Raw genomic sequence first — 27,239 nt, forward strand, 5'->3', positions numbered from 1 at the left:
CTACGCAGACGACACCATTCTGTATACATCTGGCCCTTCTTTGGACATTGTGTTAACAAACCTCCAGATGAGCTTCAATGCCATACAACACTCCTTACATGGCCTCCAACTGTTCTTAAATGCTAGTAAAACGAAATGCATGCTCTTCAACCAATCACTGCCCACACCCGCCCGCCCGCCTAGCATCATTACTCTGGACAGTTCTAACTTAGAGTATGTGGACAACTACAAATACCTAGGTGTCTGGCTAGACTGTAAACTCCCCTTCCAGACTCACAGTAATTATATCCATTCCAAAATTAAATCTAGAATCGGCTTCCTATTTTGCAACAAAGCCTCCTTCACTCTTGCTGCCAAACATACCCTCGTAAAACTCACTATCCTACCGATCTTTAGCCTCCAACACTTACTCAGCAAATTGGATGCAGTCTATCACAGTGCCATCCGTTTTGTCACCAAAGTCCCATATACAGCTTACCGATCATTGTACCTGTACACTGCCCGTCTGAAAATAGCCCATCCAACTACCTCATCCCCATATTGTTATTTTTTTTTTGTTCCTTTGCACCCCAGTATCTCTACTTGCACATTCATCTTCTGCACATCTATCACTCCAGTGTTTAATTGCTAAATTGTAATTATTTCACCACTATGGCCTATTTATTGCCTTACCTCCCTAATATTACTACATTTGCACACACTGTATACCGATTTTTCTATAGTGTTATTGACTGTACGTTTGTTTATCCCATGTGTAACTCTGTGTTGTTTGTGTCCCACTGCTTTGCTTTATCTTGGCCAGGTCGCAGTTGTAAATGAGAACTTGTTCTCAACTGGCCTACCTGGTTAAATAAAGGTGAAAAAAGAGATTTAATGACCTAAATGCTAATCAGATATCTCTAGGCTATGTCAATATGATTAACATTCGAGCAATGTATGCTTAGAAAAGACTAATTGAAATGACTCTTGAATATGCATAATGTAACAGTGTGTACAGAAATATAATCAATTCATAAAGTCTACAGGGATACATTTATTTATTGGTTTGGTCGGTACTCATTACACTATTAAATGCAATTTACTAAATGTGTATTCCCAATTATCATCATCATCATCGTCATCATCATCATCATTACTGTTTTATAACAACAACATAGCGCTATCCTACTTCAAGCTGATGGTCCCCTGTAAATTTGCCAGAAAGGGGTTTAGATTTCTTGCACATGATTGGTCATGGATCGATGCACGTTCACGTTATTCTGCGCGTCCATTCTTCAGCGTCATTGTGGAGAGGAGGGAAGCGGTAAAAGTAACAACCAAGTCTGCATCGTATGCCTGCCTTTTCCCATTGCCAATGAATTGTCCTCGCATTCCTATGTCTTCCAGTTGACATACTGCACGCACGGCACACCAGTTCTGCAAAGAAACAGGATATTCGCAGGCTGTGTGATTTTCAGGTAAATCATCCAAGAACGATTTCTTATGTACTTATTTGTATGTTATTCGCCATAGATTAACGGTCGATAAAGGGAGAGGGCATTTTTGCAGTATCTGTCCATGTTCCTGATATCATAGGGTTCTTGTCTTGAAGGAGACATTTCATTGACTATTAGCTATGTGATGATGAGAGCTTTGTCTTTATCGGAAGCATCCTTGAAAGGATGTTGTGGGTGTCTTTGGGGGTGGCGAAAAAGATGCTGAATTTCGGATGCACACAGAATACCCTCGAACATTTCTCACCGTCTGTAATTAAACGGTCTTTTGTATCCTTTATATATACGTTTTATCTTAAAATTACACGAAATGAAATATTTGTGTAACAACTCGGGCCTATTTTCGATTTAGAGCTTGGGTGCACGTTATCTTGCCACGGTGTGTGCTGCCTTCTCGGATCCCAGGCTATTGAATTCTCCAATGTCAATAAGCACTATCCTATAGCAGTCATCTTAGGCTACATATGATAATGAATACAGAAATCAATAATGTCTTTGTATCAGCTTTCATTTAAGCTAGACATTATGCATTTGTTTAAAAGGTGGAATACTGAAGGAATTAATAATGACAGAAGACAAGAATAATAATGATGAGGATCACATCACTGTAATTACTACAATTTGTACTAAAATGAACCAGTCATACATAACATGTCGTTAATACATCAATTAGTTGATCACCATTAACATTTCTACCATGTTAGCCTATGATTAAAAACAGACTCACAACTGATAGGTTATTTAAATGTGCATAGCCATGCAAAGGAGAGAGTTGCATTGGGCATTTGTTTTGTTTTGTGTGGATTCTTCTATAATGTATCCATGTTATAATGTTCTCCACTGTCCAATCTCTCTGCTTCAGCACCTGATCATTGCTGACTCTGTTCACCCTTCTGGATCATGGCACAGACCAACAGCGTGGGGCAGGGGAGCAATGGAGTAGCCGATGAATCGCCGAACATGATTGTATACAGAAAGGTAAGATGTGCAGAACAGTGCTTAACCCTTTACACTCGTGGGAATTGGCCTATATGTATAGGGAAAAACTGAAATGTTTCTTACAGAAGAAGTATGAAATGCATAAACATGGTAGCAAATGAAAGGGAACAGTGTGTATATTATGGGGAAATTATTAGACCAAAGGGAGAACACAACAGTTGACCTGACCCAGACTGAATCCAAACATTGCACTGTTGATTTTGGGTGCATTTTACATTTATTGTACTTTTTGTTGAATTTGTTGATATCTGAAAATATTCTGGATACATCCAGTAACAAGATAAGAATATTCTTGGAAAATATGGGGTAGGTGCAACAAGACAAAACAATTAAAAGGGTTTGCGTGAGAGGACTAACTGGTGTCTCCTAGTGAGCACAGTTCCTAAGTAATTTCAATATACTTTTATGCCTCAAAGAAGAGTCTTCAACTATAAGGTGCTTTTTTGAGCTCTCCTAGCTGTGCTGTTGAGGAACTAGAGGAAGCACACTTGAAGTTGTTTTGTTTGGAACACAACACTGGATCCACACCATCAAACAATTACTGCTATTGTTTACGAAGTCCAAAAACCGTCCATTATAAATTGTAATCTGGATCAGGTGGGCATCATTTGAAAGCTTGTTCTATTGCCAACATGACTAGCTAAATTATACAATTCAATATTGCAGTGTTAGGCTTTCACAATGCAATTCAGGGAAACAAATCATAATTTCTGTGTGCATAGAAAGGAGTTGTTCGTCCCAGGCTCATTCTGTTCAGAGCAACCCAGTGTATGACCCATGTCCCAGCATCCAACCCATGTCATCTTGTAACTGTATATCAAACATAGTGATCATAAACATTGACATCTCTGTATGACATGCATTTTATGCCATGGAAATGTAAAGTGCACATTTGGACTCAAAGGTGGACTCATGTCTTGCTTGTATGACATCAAAGCTGTATTTTAATTTTTTTATTTTTTACCCCGTTTTCTCCCCAATTTCATGGTATCCAATTGTTTAGTAGCTACTATCTTGTCTTATCGCTACAACTCCCGTACTGACTCAGGAGAGACGAAGGTTGAAAGTCATGCGTCCTCCGATACACAACCCAACCAAACCGCACTGCTTCTTAACACAGCATCCAACCCAGAAGCCAGCGGCACCAATGTGTTGGAGGAAACACCGTGTTGGCGCGCATTGCTCATGGCCCGCCACAAGAATCGCTGGTGCGGGATGAGACAAAGATAACCCCTCCCTAACCCAGATGACACTAGGCCAATTGTGCATCGCCCCACGGACCTCCCGGTCGGTTACGACAGAGCCTGGGCGCGAACCCAGAGTCTCTGGTGGCACAGCAGGCTCTGCAGTACAGCGCCCTTAACCACTGCGCCACCCGGGAGGTCTAAAGCTGTATTTATTATAATCCTCAACATCTCCTCTTCGAAAATATATAGTCCTCTTAATTTACAGTATTTCCCTCACTCAGACAACAACAAAATTTGCAAAAGTTGCCCAATTTGGAGAAGGGATAGGGGCAACTTCTTGTCGCACAATGTGCTCAAGTTCAGAACGTCTGTCAGTCAAAACCCACACAGCGCTGTGAGGCGCAGAGACCGGGCTCTGACGTCATGTATAGCTCGTTACTGTACAACCACTGCATTCCATTATAGGTGTGTATCAGTACGAGTGTAAAGGGTTAAATTAGGTGAAAACCCATTCAACCTCAGTGCACTGTACTTTAGTAGTGACACCTTTATAGGTTGATACAAATTCAATGCTTAAGGCTACACATGTAGAACTAAAAGACTTTGACTGTACTGGAATTATGTCCTTGATTTGGTGTTGTAGCGTGAGCTAGCTATGTGTGCGTCGAATGAGCGCGTGACAGGGGTGTCACCGGGTGCACAGTGGCAAATGACTGTCACCGGGTGCACAGTTGCAAACATGCATAGACAGACACTTGTGCTTGCATGCAGACACACTCAGGTCACATGCTCTGGTTTGTTCTAGTTGCTCTGGTTCTATATGTATGACATTCAGCCATTTTGAACCAATTGAGTTACATATTTTGGAGCAAAAGAAAGGAAATTGCATTAGAATGTCTAGTATGTTGTCAATGCAGTATTTCTTTAGATTCAGCTGTGGAAACTAGTCCATCAATGCAACTCCCCCCTGAGAAAGATAAATGTATTGATGTTTTGTCAAGATATCTTCTTACTGGAATATATTCTTACTTCAAGCTTCAAAATAGCTTGAAAAATGTAATGTAAAGTAACGAGCCCTTTCCCAACAATGCAAAGTAAAACATTTAGAAAAATTGGCACAAAAAAAAATACAAAAACAAACAGTAACACAACTGAAGAACAATAACGAGACTATATACATGGAGTATGTGCAGGGGTATGAGGTAGTTGAGGTAATTGAGGTACTATGTACATGTAGGTAGTGGTAAAAGTGACTAGGCAATCAGGATAGATAATAAACAGAGTAGCTGCAGCGTATGTGAAGAGTGTGAAAGTGTGTCTATGTGAGCATATGTAGTATGTGGGAGTGTCAGTGTATGTGTGAGTAAAGTCCAGTGAGTGTGCATAGAGCCGGTGCAAAGTGTCAGTGCAAATAGTCAGGGTAGCCATTTGAGTAACTGTTGAGCCGTCTTATGGCTTGGGGTTAGAAGCTGTTCAAGAGTCTTTTGGTCCCAGACTTGTCACTCTGGTACCGCATGCTGTGGGTAGCAGAGGGAACAGTCTAGGGCTGACCCCAATTAGCTAACTGGTCGATTGTTTGGTCGTTAGGCTGTTGGTCGACCGAGATTGTTTTAGTCGAGCAGTAACAAATATACAGTTGAAGTCGGAAGTTTACATACACCTTTGCCAAATACATTTAAACTCAGTTTTTCACAATTCCTGACATTTAATCCTAATAAAAAATCCCTGTTTTAGGTCAGTTGGGATCGCCACTTTATTTTAAGAATGTGAAATGTCAGAATAATAGTAGAGAGAATGATTTATTTCAGCTTTTATTTCTTCCATCACATTCCCAGTGGGACAAAAGTTTACATACACTCAATAAGTATTTGGCAGCATTGCCTTTAAATTGTTTGACTTGGGTCAAACATTTTGGGTAGCCTTCCACAAGCTTCCCACAATACGTTGGGTGAATTTTGGCCAGACAGACAGACAGAGTGTAACTGAGTTAGGTTTGTTGGCCTCCTTGCTCGCACACACCTTTTCAGTTCTGCCCACAAATGTTCTATGGGATTGAGGTCAGGGCTTTGTGATGGCTACTTCAATAGCTTGACTTTGTTGTCCCTAAGCCATTTTGCCATAACTTTGGAAGTATGCTTGGGGTCATTGTCCATTTGGAAGACCCATTTGTGACCAAGCTTTAACTTCCTGACTAATGTCTTGAGATGTTGATTCAATATATCCACATAATTTTCTTACCTCATGATGCCATCTATTTTGTGAAGTGCACCAGTCCCTCCTGCAGCAAAGCACCCCCACAACATGATGCTGCCACCCCCGTACTTCACGGTTCGGATGGTGTTCTTTGGCTTGCAAGCTTCCCCCTTTTTCCTCCAAACATAACGATGGTCATTATGGCCACATTTCTGTTTGACCACATTTCTCCAAAAAGTACGATCTTTGTCCCTATGTGCAGTTGCAAACCATAGTCTGGCTTTTTTTATGTCGGTTTGGAGCAGTGGCTTCTTCCTTGCTGAGTGGCCTTTCAGTTTATGTCAATAAAGGACACGTTTTTACTGTGGATATACTTTTGTACCTGTTTCCTCCAGCATCTTCACAAGGTCCTTTGCTATTGTTCTGGGATTGATTTGCACTTCTCCTACCTAAGTACGTTCATCTCTAGGAGACAGAACGCGTCTACTTCCTGAGCGGTATGACGGCTGAGTGGTCCCATTGTGTTTATACTTGCGTACTATTGTTTGTACAGATGAACATGGTACCTTCAGGCGTTTGGAAATTGCTCCCAAGGATGAACCAGACTTGTGGAGGTCTACAATTTCTTTTCTGAGGTCTTGGCTGATATCTTTTGATTTTCCCATGATGTCAAGCAAAGAGTTACTGAGTTTGAAGGTAGGCCTTGAAATACATCCACAGGTACACCTCCAATTGACTCAAATGATGTCAATTAGCCTATCAGAAGCTTCAAAAGTCATGACATAATATTCTGGAATTTTCCATGCTGTTTAAAGGGGCAGTCAGTGTGTGTAAACTTCTGACCCACTGGAATTGTGATACAGTGAATGATAAGTTAAATAATCTGTCTGTATTTGCGGCCTTCTCAGTGAACTAATCCATTGCGGAGACTAATAGCCAAAATGTGGTCAGAGGCTCAATATGGAGGGTGTGATGCAATTGCATAGCCTCCAGGGGCATGCAGAGGCCAAATCAAGCTCCATACTGCATCACCATGTGCCTCCCAAATGTTTAACAATGCAGAGGGCTCTGTATATCTCCGCATTGACATGATTGGTTGACGGTAGGTGGGGAAACACAAACTCACAAACTCACTTCCTTGACAACAGCTCTGTACTGTTCCGCGAAGTGCAAGAAGTATGAATGCCCTGATTTCTGCTGTGGCTGTATCATCGTAAATGCTGGATGGCCAGTGCAGATCGGATTGACCATGCACCCAGATGCACAATGCACTTCTCTCCAGAATGCGCTCTCTCTCTCGCAAATTTGTGCACGTCCATTGTTTCATAACTTCATTGTGTGAATTGTTTGTGTTTGATTGTTGGTGTATGTCAATTCCCCATTACAGTATCAGTAGTACATTTACAGTTAATTCCTATAATTTATAATCTACAATGTTTGTTACTTTGGTTATGGTAATTTCAGTTAATGCATTCAATATTATTATTATTGTAGTCTTCCTGTTATCATTGCTGGAGTGGACATTGTTTGCAGAGTTCACAACCTATGCTAAGCTTGTGAGAAACAAGTTTTTAGTTTAAGTCCATTCCATTTTGGAGTTTTGTCAATTTAGTCACTGTCTTTTGTTTGGAGCGCTGTCAATGTTTAGTAAGGACATGGACACATAGAAGTAGGCCTATAGGCTCCCTGGCCTGCTTGCAAATATAGGCATATCAATGTGCCCATTTGGGGACCTGATAGTATTTCGGATTGGCTTAACGCACCACCACCAAATACCTGTGGAGCTTCTCAAAGTAAAATGTTTTCTTAACCTCAAACAGCAAGCAAACAGAGTCTGTTTTTACTTCCATTATGAATTACAATAGTTCCTCAATGTATTTGAAAAATCTTTCCAGCTCTCTCCCTTTCGATAACCACTCAGCGTGAAAGGGAAAAATGATCCAGTGGAAATGTCATAAAATAGGCCTACCTGATTACTTCTTATCTGTGTTTGACTTGGACTGAAATATAGTGTATTCGGAAAGTATTCAGACCCCTTGTCATTTTCCACATTTTGTTTTACGTTACAGTCTTTTTCTAAAATTGATTAAATATTTTTTTTCCCTCATCAATCTACACACAATACCCCATAATGACAAAGCGAAAATAGATTTTTAGAAATTTTTGAAAATGTAATACAATTTTTTTTATGAAATATCTTATTTACATAAGTATTAAAACCATTTGCTATGACACTCAAAATTGAGCTAAAGTGCATTCTGTTTCCATTGATCATCCTTGAGATGTTTCTACAACTTGATTGGCGTCAACTTGTGGTAAATTCAAATGATTGGAAATTATTTGGGAAGGCACACACCTGTCTATATAAGGTCCACAGTTGACAGTGCATGTCAGAGCAAAAACCAAGCCATGAGGTCGAAGGAATTGTCCGCAGAGCCCCGAGACAGGATTGTGTTGAGGCACAGATCTGGGGTAGGGAACCAAAAAATCTCTACAGCATTGAAGGTCCCCAAGAAAACGTTTGCTTCCATCCTTCTTAAATGGAAGAAGTTTGGAACCACCAAGACTCTTCCTAGAGTTGAGCCATATGGGGAGAATAGCCTTGGTCAGGGAACCTGATGGTCACTCACACAGAGCTCCAGAGTTCCTCTGTGGAGATGGGAGAACCTTCCAGAAGGACAACCATCTCTGCATCACTCCACCAATCAGGTCTTTATGGTACAGTGGCAAGACGGAAGTCACTCCTCAGTAAAAGGCATATGACAGCTCCCTTGGAGTTTGCCAAAAGGCACCTAAAGATTAAATCAATATTGAACTCTTTGGCCTGAATGTCAAGCGTCACATCTGGAAGACACATGGCACCATCCCTACGGTGAAGCATGGTGGTGGCAGCATCATGCTGTGAGGATGTTTTTCAATGACAGGGACTGGGAGACTAGTCAGGATCGAGGGAAAGATGAATGAAGCAAAGTACAGAGAGGTCCTTGATGAAAACCTGCTCCAGAGCAGTCAGGACCTCAGACTGGGGCGAAGGGTCACCTTCCAACAGGACAATGACCCTAAGCACACAGCCAAGACAATGCAGGAGTGCCTTCGGGACAAGTCTCTAAATGTCCTTGAGTGGCCCAGCCAGTGCCCGGATTTGAACCCTATCGAACATCTCTGGAGAGACCTGAAAATAGCTGAGCAGCAACTCTCCCCATCCAACCTGACAGAGCTTGAGAGGATCTTCAGAGAAGAATGGGAGAAACCCCGAAATACTGGTGTGTCAAGCTTGTCACGTCATACCCAAGAAGACTTCAGGCTGTCAAAGGTGCTTCAACAAAGTACTGAGTAATGGGTCTGAATACTTACATGTAAATGTGATATTTCAGTTTTTTATTTTTATGACATTTGAAAAATGTCTAAACACCTGTTTTTGCTTTGTCATTATGAGGTATTGTGTTTAGATTGATGAGGTGATAAAAACGATTTAATACATTTTAGAATAAGGCTGTAACATAACAAAATGTGGAAAAAGTCAAGGGGTCGTAATACTTTCCGAATGCACTGTACATACATATAAATACACTGCTCAAAAAATAAAGGGAACACTTAAACAACACAATGTAACTCCAAGTCAATCACACTTCTGTGAAATCAAACTGTACACTTAGGAAGCAACACTGATTGACAATAAATTTCACATGCTGTTGTGCAAATGGAATAGACAACAGGTGGAAATTATAGGCAATTAGCAAGACACCCCCAATAAAGAAGTGGTTCTGCAGGTGGTGACCACAGACCACTTCTCAGTTCCTATGCTTCCTGGCTGATGTTTTGGTCACTTTTGAATGCTGGTGGTGCTTTCACTCTAGTGGTAGCATGAGACGGAGTCTACAACCCACACAAGTGGCTCAGGTAGTGCAGTTCATCCAGGATGGTACATCAATGCGAGCTGTGGCAAGAAGGTTTGCTGTGTCTGTCAGCGTAGTGTCCAGAGCATGGAGGCGCTACCAGGAGACAGGCCAGTACATCAGGAGACGTGGAGGAGGCCGTAGGAGGGCAACAACCCAGCAGCAGGACCGCTACCTCTGCCTTTGTGCAAGGAGGAGCAGGAGGAGCACTGCCAGAGCCATGCAAAATGACCTCCAGCAGGTCACAAATGTGCATGTGTCTGCTCAAACGGTCAGAAACAGACTCCATGAGGGTGGTATGAGGGCCCGACGTCCACAGGTGGGGGTTGTGCTTACAGCCCAACACCGTGCAGGACGTTTGGAATTTGCCAGAGAACACCAAGATTGGCAAATTCACCACTGGCGCCCTGTGCTCTTCACAGATGAAAGCAGGTTCACACTGAGCACATGTGACAGACGTGACAGAGTCTGGAGACGCCATGGAGAATGTTCTGCTGCCTGCAACATCCTCCAGCATGACCGGTTTGGCGGTGGGTCAGGTGTGGGATGGCATTTCTTTGGGGGGCCGCACAGCCCTCCATGTGCTCGCCAGAGGTAGCCTGACTGCCATTAGGTACCGAGATGAGATCCTCAGACCCTTTATGAGACCATATGCTGTTGCGGTTGGCCCTGGGTTCCTCCTAATGCAAGACAATGCTAGACCTCATGTGGCTGGAGTGTGTCAGCAGTTCCTGCAAGAGGAAGGCGTTGATGCTATGGACTGGGCCGCCCGTTCCCCAGACCTGAATCCAATTGAGCACATCTGGGACATCATGTCTCGCTCCATCCACCAACGCCACGTTGCACCACAGACTGTCCAGGAGTTGGCAGATGCTTTAGTCCAGGTCTGGGAGGAGATCCCTCAGGAGACCATCCGCCACCTCATCAGGAGCATGTGTTGTAGGGAGGTCATACAGGCACGTATAGGCCACACACACTACTGAGCCTCATTTAGACTTGTTTTAAGGACATTACATCAAAGTTGGATCAGCCTGTAGTGTGGTTTTCCACTTAAATTTTGAGTGTGACTCCAAATCCAGACCTCCATGGGTTGATAAATTTGATTTCCATTGATAAGTTTTGTGTAATTTTGTTGTCAGCACATTCAACTATGTAAAGAAAAAACTATTTAATAAAAGTATTTAATTAATTATTTTTAAAATATATTTTCCTTCATTATTTTCCACAAACCTCCCCACTCCTCCCCTAATTGGAGTAAACGAATGAACAACAACACTTAGGCTTCTTCTTCCAGCTTATAATAGTTATATATTTTTTGTTTTTAGTCCTGTCCTTCCTCTACCCTCAACCTCTACTTATGGGTATTATTTATTCCATCTTTCCATAGAAACACCTCACTTTTGAAAACTGTCACTTCTGTGAGCTGTCAGTACAGAGGGCTCAGTCTGGTGTGTGGGTGAACCTTTATCATTAATAAACCAGTTCTGAAGACATCTAAATTGTGGTGGCTGAACCTTATCCGCTGGCACCTATAGCTCTCTAGTGCTCATTCTGCATGGTCCTCCTGGATCAGCTGTTTAGTATTTTTCAAAGTGTCTCCTTTCATGCGGTAGCTAGTGAAAAACAATGGTACAGTACTTTATATCCTCCTCCTACAGCTGCCTCCTACTCCACTGGAAGAGAATGGCATTCAACGTTGGACTGTTTGAAAAGTAGGGAAAACATTAAGGGTTAGAGGGTTGTTATTCTACATTTGTTTCAGCCGGAGTGTGGGAGGGACATTTTGTTACTTATTTGATTAAACAAAGGAAGCAGTTTGGAGAAACAGTATCAAAGACTCCCAGGCAGAAAATCATAGCATCCTCTAAGAGCATTCCTATTGATTTGTGGTCTTTTTGGCTACTCAATTACACATATGATGTCTCTTCCTTCCTCCCACTATTGATCTCAAACCCTTGTTAATCACTTAATGATTGGTCATGGGATATAATAATGTAAAAATGCAATTCTACAAAATATTTCTGGCCAATTGTTTAAGTACAAATCTCTGATCTCCTTTTTGTCTTCTTATATCAACATTTAGCCCACACACCTCAGGCTTCCACACATCTCATCCTCACGACTATGAAATTGAACCTTCATTTTCATCAGGGTAGAAACTTGGTATGGTAATGTGAATAAATGAGTAGCGTCTGTAAAATAAATGTCCAAGCAACCTCCTTACACTTGGCTTCGATATCAATGTATTATCAGATCTATTTCTGTTCTATGACTGTGATCTTTCCTGATCTCATATACTTTTCCATTCGGTCACTTCTTGACCACATGTGGCCACTGCACAGCCACGAAATATTGGATGACCCACATCTGAAGACATTTCTAAGAGAGCTAACTCAAATTAGAAAAGTACTGTGGAGTGTGTTTGGGTGAACTGATGACCCAAGTGCTTTCACATGGACATGTATTGGTAGTCTGGCCCTCAATAGGAAGGAATATTTTCAAGTGGCTAAGATGCACTTACTTTCATGTGAAATGACTTTTATGAGTAAGCTTGGTAAGCTCTACAATGTTGTCAGAGATCCTCAAAGTTCAGAAAACCCAACTAGTCACTATTCTCATAATTCCTTACGTAATCCATTCCTTGCACAATATTTGCACAATCATGCCATTTCTCAGTTGTTTGAATTCCCTTTTTTCAAAATGTATTGTAGGCCATTATCAAATTCCTTTCCTGCAAGGAGTTTTATGAGATATTGGTCTCTGCTCACTAGGCATCAAATAAAGATACACTTTCTGATAGTGAATGGCGGTTTTACAGGGACTCCATTGGGAGTAACACTCCATATCCTCTCTCAGTTCTAGTTGTTTACCTCTAATGAAAATGGATGGAAAGGGGGTAGAGGTGCTGACCTGATTACTGGGGAGCAGTGGGCAGCTTTTCCTTCACACACATATGAATAGCATGCACTGTGATTACCTGATTTATTGACAGTACTCTTGGGTGACACTGATGTTAATTTGTCTAGAATATCCCACATGAAAAAAATACTACAGTTTACTATAGAATTCTGTAGTAAAATGCAGTATACTTATGGAAAAGGCCCATGGAGTTGGTGGAATCGCCCTTTAATTCATGGCAACTTACGCAGCTGGGCCAGAGCACTTTAATTAGGTCAGGTGGGAATGTCCGACAGATCTCAACTCATTAAAAGGAGGAAATTGCCACCGCCCAACCTTACGGCTTTCTCTCCCTTAACTCCTTCTAATCCAGACATTGTGTGCATCCATGAATCAAGTAAATATACCACTTTGTGGTTAAATTAATTTCTGCCTCAGTCTCCTCCATTCCTCTCAGTCACCTGACCCGTGACCATCTGTTCACCTTCACTATTGTCAGTCATCTTACCTGTCTGGCTACACACACAGAGATCCCCATAATCTTTCAATACTGTTGAATACTATACTACACACTGTAGTATCCCTTGATCATGTCTACCACTTGCTATAGAATTGTGTAGTATATTGTAGAATACACAAAATACTACATTATAAACTGGGTGGTTCGAGCCCTGAATGCTGATTGGGTGACAGCCGTGGTATATCAGAACATGGGTATTACAAAACATGTATTTTTACTGCTCTAAATACGTTGGTAACCAGTTTATGGGGCGGCAGGGTAGCCTAGTGGTTAGAGCGTTGGACTAGTAACCGAAAGGTTGCAAGTTCGAATCCCCGAGCTGACAAGGTACAAATCTGTCGTTCTGCCCCTGAACAGGCAGTTAACCCACTGTTCCTAGGCCGTCATTGAAAATAAGAATTTGTTCTTAACTGACTTGCCTAGTTAAATAAAGGTACAATTAAAAAAATAAATAATAATAGCAATAAGGCACCTCTGGGTTTGTGGTAGATGGCCAATATACCATGGCTAAGGGCTGTATCCAAGCACTCTGCGTTGTGTCATGCATAAGAACAGCCCTTAACCGTGGTATATTGGCCCCATATTACCACACCCCCTCGGGCCTGATTGCTTAAGTATGCTACAGACCGCTAAAACACCACAGTAAATACTACAGTAATGTCTGCAAAAACACTACAGTAATTGCTACAGTATATTATACTACAGTATTTCATTTGCATATACCCTGCCCATTATCCTCCCCCATATCTCAATTTGTGCCACCCATAAGTGAGAAACCTACAGTCGTGGCCAAAAGTGCATCTGCTAATATGGCCTGCACGCACAGTGAGGTGAAGACTTTTGGAGGATGGCCTGGTGTCAAGAATGTCAGCAAAGAAGCCACTTCAGGGACAGACTGATATTCTGACAAAGGTACAGGGATTGGACTGCTGAGTACTGGGGTAAAGTCATTTTCTCTGATGAATCCCCTTTCCGATTGTTTGGGGCATCCGGAAAAAGCTTGTCCGGAGAAGACAAGGTGAGCGCTACCATCAGTCCTGTGTCATGCCAACAGTAAAGCATCCTAAGACCATTCATGTGTGGGGTTGCTTCTCAGCCAAGGGAGTGGGATCACTCACAATTTTGCCTAAGAACACAGCCATGGATAAAGAATGGTACCAACACATTCTCAGAGAGAAACTTCTCCCATCCATCCAGTAACAGTTTGGTGACGAACATGGCCTTTTCCAGTATGATGGAGCACCTTGCCATAAGGCAAAAGTGAAAACTAAGTGGCTCGGTGAACAAAACATCGATATTTTGGGTCCATGGTCAGGAAACTCCCCAGACCTTAATCCCATTGAGAACTTGTGGTCAATCCTCAAGAGGCGGGTAGACAATCAAAACCCCACAAATTCTGACAAACTCCAAGCGTTGATTATGCAAGAATGGGCTGCTATCAGTCAGGACGTGGCCCAGAAGTTAATTGACAGCATGCCAGGGCAGATTGCAGAGGTCTTGAAAAAGATGGGTCAACACTGCAAATATTGACTCTTTGCATCAACTTCATGTAATTGTCAATAAAAGCCTTTGACACGTATGAAATGCTTGTAATTATACTTCAGTATTCCATAGTAACATCTGACAAAAATATCTAGAGACACTGAAGCAGCAAACTTTGTGGATATTAATATTTGTGTCATTCTCAAAACTTTTGGCCATGACTGTACATATCAAGTATTATAGACGTGACGATAGGTGTTAGTTAAAGTGAGTTTTTCCCCTCTTAATTTCTCTGTCACTACTACATATTACAGAACGGTTGAGAACTTAATTGGTCATCAGATAACTAGTGAGCAGATCGTGGCGTCTTCTTGCTGGAAGGATGGATAGATATGTTGCATTCTCCCATAGGGATTCTCTAAGAAGACATTTAATAAATTCCACAAAATTGTCAACAGTGACACCCAAATGACAGAGAACGATTACATATAAGAAGTGCCTTCCATTTGAATATCTGAGAATGGTGTTGTTGATGTAATAAAAAAATATTTTTTTCGAAAATTACATGTAGGATAACAGGCTAATATTACATTTTTGTTGAAGGAGAAACAAAAGGATAGGCAGATCATAGTCTCATTCAAAGGGAGAATTGCTGCATGTCTTCAATGGAAATCTATATGTTCTATGTACCGAGCGGTGATGCAAAACTGAAACCTAGCCACACTCGTATCTAAGTAACAGTAGCTAGTGACACAAGGTTTTTAGCTAGATAGCCAACGTTATATCCCAAAAACATTGCCGCTCAATATATTTTTGTTCTCAGCCATATCTAAGCCATATTCAAAATGTAATTCAAGCCAGTTCAAAGACTCTAACCCTAACCCTAACCCTACATTATTGAAATTGAATCTGTTCCATTTGTTGACGTTGTAACGTTAGTTGATAGCTAGCTAGTATGCTAGCCATGCTTTTATTATGCACACAACAAATACAAAAAAACAAATATACAAACAAGAGTACATAAACCTAACAGATGGGTATTACATATCAAGATTCATTTTCAATTTGTTAAATACTTTTATGGTGCGTATTGCTTTTTTGTTTTTACATTTTTACATTAATTTCAGAATAATATTTAAATTATACATTTGTTCTCTGCCCACTTCATTTTATGGACAAAGAATATTCCATGAAAGATAAACAAATTAACAATGAAAGTTAAATCAGGGTCCATATCATTTGGATCAAAATTAATCTTTAATACCAAGATATGTGATCACATCTTTTACATGGATGTCACATACTGAGTTGAAGTCACATCTTTTCAACGCAAAAAAAATCACATTTCCTAATATTCAGAGATTAACCTGATACGTGTGAGAAGGCATTAATACACTCAATAGCTTTCCTGACTTCATTATGATCTTTAAAAAAAAATGCTGGTGTCGTCAGCCAATTGTGAACATTTTATCTCTTTGTCTTGTATCTGAATACCCCAAAAACGATCCTTATTTATATGAAGTGCCATAACTTATGTGACCAATAAAAATAAGAAAGGAAGTATTGGGCATTCTTGTTTAATTCCACGTCTAATGTCGAATCTTTGAAGTTCCATGGGATAATTTAACAGAGCTGTTACTATTATTGTAAAATGTCTTAATTACACTTAATTACACAAAATCGAAGTCTCAAAAAGAAAATAATGTTCAACTGTATCAAATGCCTTGTAAAAGTCTACAAATAAAATAAAGCTATCTTCCATAACATTATATGTCTACCCTTCATAAAACCAGACTGGGTATCATCAATGAAAAAAGATTGGAAAGCAGCTGCGGTCATCCCCCTCTTCAAAGGGGGGGACACTCTTGACCCAAACTGCTACAGACCTATATCTATCCTACCGTGCCTTTCTAAGGTCTTCGAAAGCCAAGTCAACAAACAGATTACCGACCATTTTGAATCTCACCATACCTTCTCTGCTATGCAATCTGGTTTCAGAGCTGGTCATGGGTGCACCTCAGCCACGCTCAAGGTCCTAAACGATATCTTAACCGCCATTGATAAGAAACGTTACTGTGCAGCCGTATTCATTGATCTGGCCAAGGCTTTCGACTCTGTCAATCACCATATCCTCATCGGCAGACTCGACAGCCTTGGTTTCTCAAATGATTGCCTCGCCTGGTTCACCAACTACTTCTCTGATAGAGTTCAGTGTGTCAAATCGGAGGGTCTGCTGTCCGGACCTCTGGCAGTCTCTATGGGGGTGCCACAGGGTTCAATTCTTGGACCGACTCTCTTCTCTGTATACATCAATGAGGTCGCTCTTGCTGCTGGTGAGTCCCTGATCCACCTCTACGCAGACGACACCATTCTGTATACTTCCGGCCCTTCTTTGGACACTGTGTTAACAACCCTCCAGGCAAGCTTCAATGCCATACAACTCTCCTTCCGTGGCCTCCAATTGCTCTTAAATACAAGTAAAACTAAATGCATGCTCTTCAACCGATCGCTACCTGCACCTACCCGCCTGTCCAACATCACTACTCTGGATGGCTCTGACTTAGAATACGTGGACAACTACAAATACTTAGGTGTCTGGTTAGACTGTAAACTCTCCTTCCAGACCCATATCAAACATCTCCAATCCAAAGTTAAATCTAGAATTGGCTTCCTATTTCGCAACAAAGCATCCTTCACTCATGCTGCCAAACATACCCTTGTAAAACTGACCATCCTACCAATCCTCGACTTTGGCGATGTCATTTACAAAATAGCCTCCAATACCCTACTCAACAAATTGGATGCAGTCTATCACAGTGCAATACGTTTTATCACCAAAGCCCCATATACTACCCACCATTGCGACCTGTACGCTCTCGTTGGCTGGCCCTCGCTTCATACTCGTCGCCAAACCCACTGGCTCCATGTCATCTACAAGACCCTGCTAGGTAAAGTCCCCCCTTATCTCAGCTCGCTGGTCACCATAGCATCTCCCACCTGTAGCACACGCTCCAGCAGGTATATCTCTCTAGTCACCCCCAAAACCAATTCTTTCTTTGGCCGCCTCTCCTTCCAGTTCTCTGCTGCCAATGACTGGAACGAACTACAAAAATCTCTGAAACTGGAAACACTTATCTCCCTCACTAGCTTTAAGCACCAACTGTCAGAGCAGCTCACAGATTACTGCACCTGTACAAAGCCCACCTATAATTTTGCCCAAACAACTACCTCTTTCCCAACTGTATTTAATTTTAATTTATTTATTTATTTTGCTCCTTTGCACCCCATAATTTTTTTATTTCTACTTTGCACATTCTTCCATTGCAAAACTACCATTCCAGTATTTTACTTGCTATATTGTATTTACTTTGCCATCATGGCCTTTTTTGCCTTTACCTCCCTTCTCACCTCATTTGCTCACATTGTATATAGACTTGTTTATACTGCATTATTGACTGTATGTTTGTTTTTACTCCATGTGTAACTCTGTGTCGTTTTATCTGTCGAACTGCTTTGCTTTATCTTGGCCAGGTCGCAATTGTAAATGAGAACTTGTTCTCAACTTGCCTACCTGGTTAAATAAAGGTAAAATAAATAAAATAAAAATAAAATAAAATGATTTGGTCAAGACCTTTTTTAAGTCTTTCTGCAAAGATGGATGCAAGTAGCTTTACATCATTGTTCATTAATGTGATTGGTCTCCAATTTTCTAACATCATAGAATCTTTGTTTGGTTTGGGTATTACAGAAATTAGGCATTGTGTCATAGAAACAGGCAGGACCCCTAAATCAATTGCCTCCTTAAAAACATCAAATATAAATTCAATAATATCCTCCTGAAAATATTTATAGAATTCACTGATAATGCCATCATTCCCTGGAGATTTGTACTCTTTTAACTTGCTGATACATTTTTTTATTTCATTGATAGAAATAATTTAATCACAAGAATTTTGGAAGTCTTTGACAGAGTCTAGAAGGGCAGATATGTCACTGGTAGGACAGGCATTACTGGTATAAAGGTTACCATAGATTTCTGAAACATATTTTGAAATATCTTTGGCTTTTTCATTTTCTTTGCCATCTATATTAAGCTTATGAATAGATGTAAATTCAGAATTTCTTTCTTTCTAAATTGTAAGAGCATTTTGTATTTTTTTCACCTTCCTCCAACCATCTCCTACTTGATGTTACAAATGCCACTTTTTCTCTCTCTTCATACATTCGGTCCATTTATAGTTGTAAAGAGAATAACTGACCCTTTCCTTGTTCATCAAGGTCCTCCATAGAGATTAGAGAAAGTATTTAACTACCAACGTGGGTGTTTCAGGGGAAAGGGGTGTATCTGATCTCAATCACCTAGGACTTGACAATGGTTAATCAAATCTCCCATTTTTGCCAGTTTTTGCTAAATTTTACATGCCTTTTCATACAGCTGCAACTGTATATGAATTCGTAAATCAGGGCCTTTCTTGAGTTGGGCTCTGGGATGGAACAACTGTTGAGCATCTGAGTTCATGGTTGTTTGTGGGGGACAGGGTTGAGTGTGTGTGTGTGTCCCCCACAACGGTTGCTAGGGAGTAAAGAAGTTAGAGACAATATTGGATGAATCACAATAATTGTTTGCTCAAATAATAAATGCTTGCCAAAATTACATTTTTGTAACGGCAATCCTGGAAAGAGGTAACAATCATTTGCATGAACTACCTACATTTTTACAAATATCAATTGTTAATTATCAAAATTAAGAAAAGCTGGATTTTTTATTTATACATATTTTTTAATAGCTATATATAATACAAATTGAGGTGAGGGCGATGGAAATGCTTTTGCCGGCTGATCTGCTTCTGTTCTGTGGGTGGCACTGTGTGCTCTTTTCAAAGGATGTGTCTTGGGGGCCCTGGTATCCGGGGGGGCGAGGGTGGTCTGCCGGTCACTGGGAGGACAACCCAACTTAGAATGGGGAGGGGTTTTAGCATGTGGAATAGTGGGGACAAATTGGAGGTTTACTTTGTAGCAATGCAAATATCATGGTATAGATACAGTGCCTTGCGAAAGTATTCGGCCCCCTTGAACATTGCGACCTTTTGCCACATTTCAGGCTTCAAACATAAAGATATAAAACTGTATTTTTTTGTGAAGAATCAACAACAAGTGGGCCACAATCATGAAGTGGAACAACATTTATTGGATATCAAACTTTTTTAACAAATCAAAAATTGAAAAATTGGGCGTGCAAAATTATTCAGCCCCTTTACTTTCAGTGCAGCAAACTCTCTCCAGAAGTTCAGTGAGGATCTCTGAATGATCCAATGATGACCTAAATGACTAATGATGATAAATACATTCCACCTGTGTGTAATCAAGTCTCCGTATAAATGCACCTGCACTGTGATAGTCTCAGAGGTCCGTTAAAAGCGCAGAGAGCATCATGAAGAACAAGGAACACACCAGGCAGGTCCGAGATACTGTTGTGAAGAAGTTTAAAGCCGGATTTGGATACAAAAATATTTCCCAAGCTTTAAACATCCCAAGGAGCACTGTGCAAGCGATAATATTGAAATGGAAGGAGTATCAGACCACTGCAAATCTACCAAGACCTGGCCGTCCCTCTAAACTTTCAGCTCATACAAGGAGAAGACTGATCAGAGATGCAGCCAAGAGGCCCATGATCACTCTGGATGAACTGCAGAGATCTACAGCTGAGGTGGGAGACTCTGTCCATAGGACAACAATCAGTCGTATATTGCACAAATCTGGCCTTTATGGAAGAGTGGCAAGAAGAAAGCCATTTCTTAAAGATATCCATAAAAAGTGTCGTTTAAAGTTTGCCACAAGCCACCTGGGAGACACACCAAACATGTGGAAGAAGGTGCTCTGGTCAGATGAAACCAAAATTGAACTTTTTGGCAACAATGCAAAACGTTATGTTTGGCGTAAAAGCAACACAGCTCATCACCCTGAACACACCATCCCCACTTTCAAACATGGTGGTGGCAGCATCATGGTTTGGGCCTGCTTTTCTTCAGCAGGGACAGGGAAGATGGTTAAAATTGACGGGAAGAAGGGTGGAGCCAAATACAGGACCATTCTGGAAGAAAACCTGATGGAGTCTGCAAAAGACCTGAGACTGGGACGGAGATTTGTCTTCCAACAAGACAATGATCCAAAACATAAAGCAAAATCTACAATGGAATGGTTCAAAAATAAACATATCCAGGTGTTAGAATGGCCAAGTCAAAGTCCAGACCTGAATCCAATCGAGAATCTGTGGAAAGAACTGAAAACTGCTGTTCACAAATGCTCTCCATCCAACCTCACTGAGCTCGATCTGTTTTGCAAGGAGGAATGGGAAACAATTTCAGTCTCTCGATGTGCAAAACTGATAGAGACATACCCCAAGCGACTTACAGCTGTAATCGCAGCAAAAGGTGGCGCTACAAAGTATTAACTTAAGGGGGCTGAATAATTTTGCACGCCCAATTTTTCAGTTTTTGATTTGTTAAAAAAGTCTGCCGGCAAACATACAATCTTTAGACCAAAAAATATGACATACGCGGAAAATTAAACTACCAGCAGGACATTCAAAACTGTAATGTCTTATGCTTCACGGATTCGTAGCTGAACGACGACACAATCAACATACAGCTGGCTGGTTATACGCTGCACCAGCTGGATAGAACAGCAGCGTCTGGTAAGACCAGGGGCGGCAGACTATGTATTTTTGTAAGTAACAGCTGGTGCACGATATCTAAGGAAGTCTCGAGCTATTGCTCGCCTGAGGTAGAGTATCTCATGATAAGCTGTAGACCCCACTATCTACCGAGAGAGTTTTCATCTGTATTTTTCATAGCTGTTTACATACCACCACAGTCAGTGGCTGTTACTAAAACAGCATTGAATGAGCTGTATTCCGCAATAAGCAAACAAGAAAACGCTCACCCAGAGGCGGCACTCCTAGTAGCCTGGGACTTTAATGCAGGGAAACTTAACCCTTTCACAACTACCATCACATGTGTGTGATCTTTCTACAGTGGTCCCTGAAGCGTATGATCACACCCGTGTGATTAGAATGCTTATTTAGAACGGCCAGTTTCGAATGATGCAACAATCAGCATTTGTGCTGGCCACACTTTTTTCAGAAACTATTTACACAAACACAGTCCTTACAAAGTTATGTCCAGAATGTGAGCAGTTTATTTTTGGATGCGATGTTCAGATATTCCCGTAAGTATCTATAGCATAACACAATCATCCAAACCGGAAAAATGTAGGCTAACTGAGGAAACGGTCATATTTTATAACTCCCGGCTGACATAAATTACAACATGAATTAGCTAATAGAAATGACTATTTATAATTAATCACATCATGGGTGAGCTCACCATTGTCAAAACAATTGAATAAAACACCTTCTAAAAATCGAAAGTAATCCGATGCTGATTAGTTACAGCGTGCCGCCATGCTTTTTTTCCTCACAGAAACCAAAGATAAGAGAAGACTAGTCTGGTCTGTTTTTATAGTACGCATGTTGAAGGGGTGTGTCGTCGACTATCGTTCACATTCCACCATTCACTTCCTGAAGTTCTCAAAAAATGAGTGAGCCCTTACTCACCTCATTTTATTATAGCATATTTGCTCTGACAGACGATTACGTGAAACCCAGAATTCATTGTATGTCAACAAACATGGCTCCACACATAGCTGGAATTAGCTTAGCTCATCATAATCAGTACAACCTTCAAAAAAGTATTTTACACACATATTATATGCCATTACAATCTATGCAAGAATCGGAATACATGATTTATCACCGGGACATGAAAAACATGTGAATAAAACAGTAAATATATCAATAATTACCACACTAAATATTATCTGATAGTGATTTATTGATACAAATGGTGCGTGCAGGCAGTCAATCACATCACGTCTCACTCCCTCTCACTGAGCCATTTAGTGTTGTTGTTTATGTATGTAGCTAGTGAGCTACGATGTAGCATTAGCAATGTCTTATAAAAGGAGACGACTCGGAAATTCTGAAGATGTAAAAAAAATCTGACAATGAGTCTGAAAGTCAGGAATCAGATTCTGCCAGTGACAGTGAGGAGCTGCCCCAATGCCATTGAGAACCCTGAATCTGAAGACCCCTTGTCCACTGACAAAGTCCCAGTTCCCTTTGAAGATACTGGTGGTGATGGAGGCAGACCGACAGTGGATGAAGTACAGGAGTTCTGTGGTAGCTGGAAGGCTGCCAGCCATTTCACCCCTCCTGACCCTACTGTTTGCTTTAATGAGTCCCAGTCTGGAGTGCTATGTCCCTTGCCATTTCCATCTGAGGCTGTGCTTCAAGTTGTTTCTGACAGAGGAGCTGGTGGGACATATCAGAGACCAATCGTTATGCCTTGGAGCTACAGGAGAAGAGAGAGCCAGGAGTTGGGGGGAAACTCGCTAAATGGGTGACAATCACAATTAGTGAAATGTATACCTTCCTGGTGACAGTCCTTCTCATGGGAATAGTAAAGAAGAACTCCCCAAGAGAATACTAGAGCACAGATCCTATGTTTGCAACTCCCTTCTTTTCCACCATCGTTCCCCAAGACTGCTTCCTAGTTCTGCTGCGATGACTGCATTTCATCAACAATGCTACTGCCATCCTAAATGATCCGTTATTCAAAATAAGAAATGTTAACAGCTGGCAGGAAAGTGTCATGACAAACGAGACATCCATGTCATCTCCACTGTCCATACAGCAACCATGTCGGCCACAGGGAAGGTGGACCACCTGACTGGAGAGAGAGAAATTAAACCAGACTGCGTGCTTGGCTATAACCTCAAAATGGGGACAGTGGATAAGGCGGACATGATAAACAGCTTTGTGGAATGCACTCAGAAAACGACCAAGTGGTATAAGAAGATATATTTCCATTTTCCCAGGGTAGATTCAAAATACAACAAGCCAATACTTCTCTGACGCAATTAGCATTGTTTTACAGAGCTAAAAGCTAAAAGAGAGCTAAAAGAGAGCTAAAAGAAGAATGTAGCTAGCTATATAAGCACAATTAAATATAACACCATAAAGGTTATGAAAAGAGTAATGTTACCTCAGAAAACGCTAGCTACGTGTCCGTGGTTATAAGGAATATACACAAATAAATGATGCTCCATACACACAGTGAGCTACAGTAAAAACGGTATAACACGACATACAGAAACTATTATAATGTAATAAGGTAGTTACTTTGATAGAAACGCAGTCTGGATTTGAGCTTGGGTGTCTGTAGTGATGTCTCTAGCACTGAGACGCTGTGCCTTAGACAGCTGCACCACTTGCGAGTCATAAGGCCAGGGTAGCTTTAAAATACAACACATGATAATACTTCTCTGACGCAATTAGCATTGTTTCCCAGAGCTATTAGAGGAATGTAGCTAGCTACCTAAGCATTGAGTATAACACCATAAAGGTTATAAAATGAGTAACATTACCTCGCGTGTCCGCGGTTATAAGGAATATACACAGAATATTATGCTACAGTAGAAACAACATAACACGATATGCAGAAACTATTATAACGTAATAAGGCACTTACTTTGATAGAAACTCACACATTTCCAAAGTTAGTATTGGTAATGAAAACAACTATGACTGCGATGCAGGCAACAGACGGAAGATGTGAACATGTGTGTGCAGGACGAGAGATTAGCACATTTCTGCAGACTTGAAATGCACAAACAATTGGGAAGTGTTTGGGGAATTTTGACAGGGTCAGAAATGTCAAAATAATTAATTGTTCCGCAAAAGTAAAAACAACTACTTTAATGTGAATGCATGAGGTGGAACACACCTCAATTCAAATTGTTCTTAGAAAAAAACATTTGTTCGAAAATAATTTGAAATTAACAAGTTGAAAATTTCCTATAAATAAAAACAGGCTGCGTGCCTTGGTTTGAGGGCAGTGCGGATTAAATGTACTGTTGCATAACAATCACATTCTGGAATGGAGAGAACGTTCTAACATCACGTGCATAAAAAAACTCACGCTGGGACGACCGTTAGAGATATTTGGAACTCACGCATGAAAGGGTTAAATTCGTTTTAACAAATTTCTATCCGCATGTTAAATGTGCAACCAGAGGGAAAAAAATTCTGGATACCACCTTTACTCCACACACAGAGACACATACAAAGCTCTCCCTCGCCCTCCATTTGTCAAATCTTGCCATAATTCTATCCTCCTGATTCCTGCTTACAAGGAAAAATTAAAGCAGCAAGCACCAGTGACTAGATCAATGAAAAAGTGGTCAGATGAAACAGATGCTAAACTACAGGACTGTTTTGCAAGCACAGACTGGATTATGTGCCGAGATTACTCCAATGGCATTAAGGAGTACATCACATCAGTCATTGGCTTCATCAATAAGTGCATCAATGACATCGTCCCCACTGTGACATACCCTAACCAGAAGCCATGGATTACAGGCAACATCCGCACTGAGCTAAAGGGTGGAGCTGCCACTTTCAATGAAGTTTATACGAAATCCCTCTATGCCCTCCGACGAACCATCAAACAGGCAAAGCATCAATGCAGGACTAAGATCGAATCATACTACACCAGCTCTGACGTTCGTCGGATGTGGCAGGGCTTGCCAAGCATTACAGACTACAAAGGGAAGCACAGCCAAGAGCTGCCCAGTGACACGAGCCTACCAGATGAGATAAACTACTTCTATGCTCACTTTGAAGCAATTAACACTGAAACATGCATGAGAGCACCAGCTGTTCCAGAAGACTGTGTGATCACGCTCTCCACAGCCGATGTGAGTAAGACCTTTAAACAGGTCAACATTCACAAGGCCGCAGGGCCAGATGGATTACCGGGACGTGTACTGCGAGCATGCGCTGACCAACTGGCAAGTGTTTTCACTGACATTTTCAATCTCTCCCTGTCCAAGTCTGTAATACCAACATGTTTTAAGCAGACCACCATAGTGCCTGTGCCCAGGAACACTAAGGTAACCTGCCTAAATGACTACCGACCCGTAGCACTCATGTCTGTAGCCATGAAGTGCTTTGAAATGCTGGTCATGGCTCACATCAACACCATTTTCCCATAAATCCTAGACCCACTCCAATTTGCATACCGCCCCAACAGATCCACAGATGATGCAGTCTCTATTGCACTCCACACTGCCCTTTCCCACCTGGACAAAAGGAACACCTATGTCAGAATGCTATTCATTGACTTTCAGCTCAGCTTCAACACCATAGTGCCCTCAAAGCTCATCAATAAGCTAAGGACCCTGGACTTCCTGACGGGCTGGCCCCAGGTGGTAAGGGTAGGTAGCAACACATCTGCCATGCTGATCCTCAGCACAGGGGCCCCTCAGGGGTGCGTGTTCAGTCCCCTCCTGTAGTCCCTGATCACTCATGACTGCATGGCCAGGCACGACTCCAACATCATCATTAAGTTTGCAAGTGACACAACAGTGGTAGGCCTGATTACCGACAGCGATGAGACAGGCTATAGGGAGGAGGTCAGAGATCTGGCCGTGTGATACCAGGACAACAACCTCTCCCCCAACGTGATCAAGACAAAGGAGATGATTGTGGACTACAGGAAAAAGAGGTTCAAGCATTCCCCCATTCTCATCGACGGGGCCGTAGTGGAGCAAGTTGAGAGCTTCAAGTTCCTTGGTGTCCACATCATCAACAAACTAACATGGTCCAAGCACACCAAGACAGTCGGAAAGAGGGCACGACAAAACCTATTCCCCCTACGGAGACTGAAAAGATTTAGCAAGGGTCCTCAGATCCTCAAAAGGTTTTACAGCTGCACCATGGTTACATCACAGCCTGGTTTGGCAACTGCTCGGCCTCCGACTCGGCCTCCGACCGCAAGGCACTACAGAGGGTAGTGCGTAAGGCACAGTACATCACTGGGGCCAAGATTTCTACAATCCAGGACCTCTAAACCAGGCTGTATCAGAGGAAGGCCCTAAAAATTGTCAACGACTCCAGCCACTCTAGTCATAGACTGTTCTCTCTGCTACCGCACGTCAAGTGGTACTGGAGCGCCAAGACTAGGTCCAAGAGGCTTGTAAACAGGTTCTACCCCCAAGCCATAAGACCCCTGAACACCTAATCAAATGGCTATCCAGACTATTTGCATTGCCCCCCCCTCTCTCCCCCTCGTTTACACCGCTGCTACTCTCTGTTGTAATCATCTATGCATAGTCACTTTAATAACTCTACCTTCATGTACATATTACCTCAACTAATCGGTGCCCCCCTGTATATAGTCTTGCTATTGTTATTTTATTGCTGCTCTTTAATGTTACTTTTATTTCTTATTCTTATCCGTATTTTTTAAACTGCATTGTTGGTTAAGGGCTCGTAAGTAAGCATTTCACTGTAAGGTTGTATTCGGCGAATGTGACTAATACCATGTGATTTGATTTGATTTTGATCATTGGCATATATATATATTACTTTTACAGAATTTCCACTTGGGCGAGTATATTGGAAATTTAATCAAAGTCTATTGGATGATAACTTGTTTAATAATAGCTA

At 41.4% G+C, this 27,239-nt stretch overlaps 1 protein-coding gene across 2 annotated transcripts in view; it reads left to right on the plus strand.

The window, feature by feature from the left end:
- Nucleotides 1-1,171: 1,171 nt before the first annotated feature.
- LOC109898871 (regulator of G-protein signaling 7) overlaps nt 1,172-27,239 on the plus strand; it is a 128,851-nt gene continuing 102,783 nt past the window's right edge. The window contains exons 1-2 of one of the 2 annotated variants that reach the window (XM_031835656.1): nt 1,172-1,457; nt 2,356-2,471. In XM_031835656.1, the coding sequence (XP_031691516.1) occupies nt 2,394-2,471 (78 nt within the window). In that variant the 5' untranslated portion in view covers nt 1,172-1,457; nt 2,356-2,393. The remainder of the gene's footprint in view (nt 1,458-2,355; nt 2,472-27,239) is intronic. The other variant, XM_031835657.1, reaches the window with a different exon arrangement.

This window comes from Oncorhynchus kisutch, linkage group LG11, assembly GCF_002021735.2.
Source record: "Oncorhynchus kisutch isolate 150728-3 linkage group LG11, Okis_V2, whole genome shotgun sequence".
NCBI lineage: Eukaryota > Metazoa > Chordata > Actinopteri > Salmoniformes > Salmonidae > Oncorhynchus > Oncorhynchus kisutch.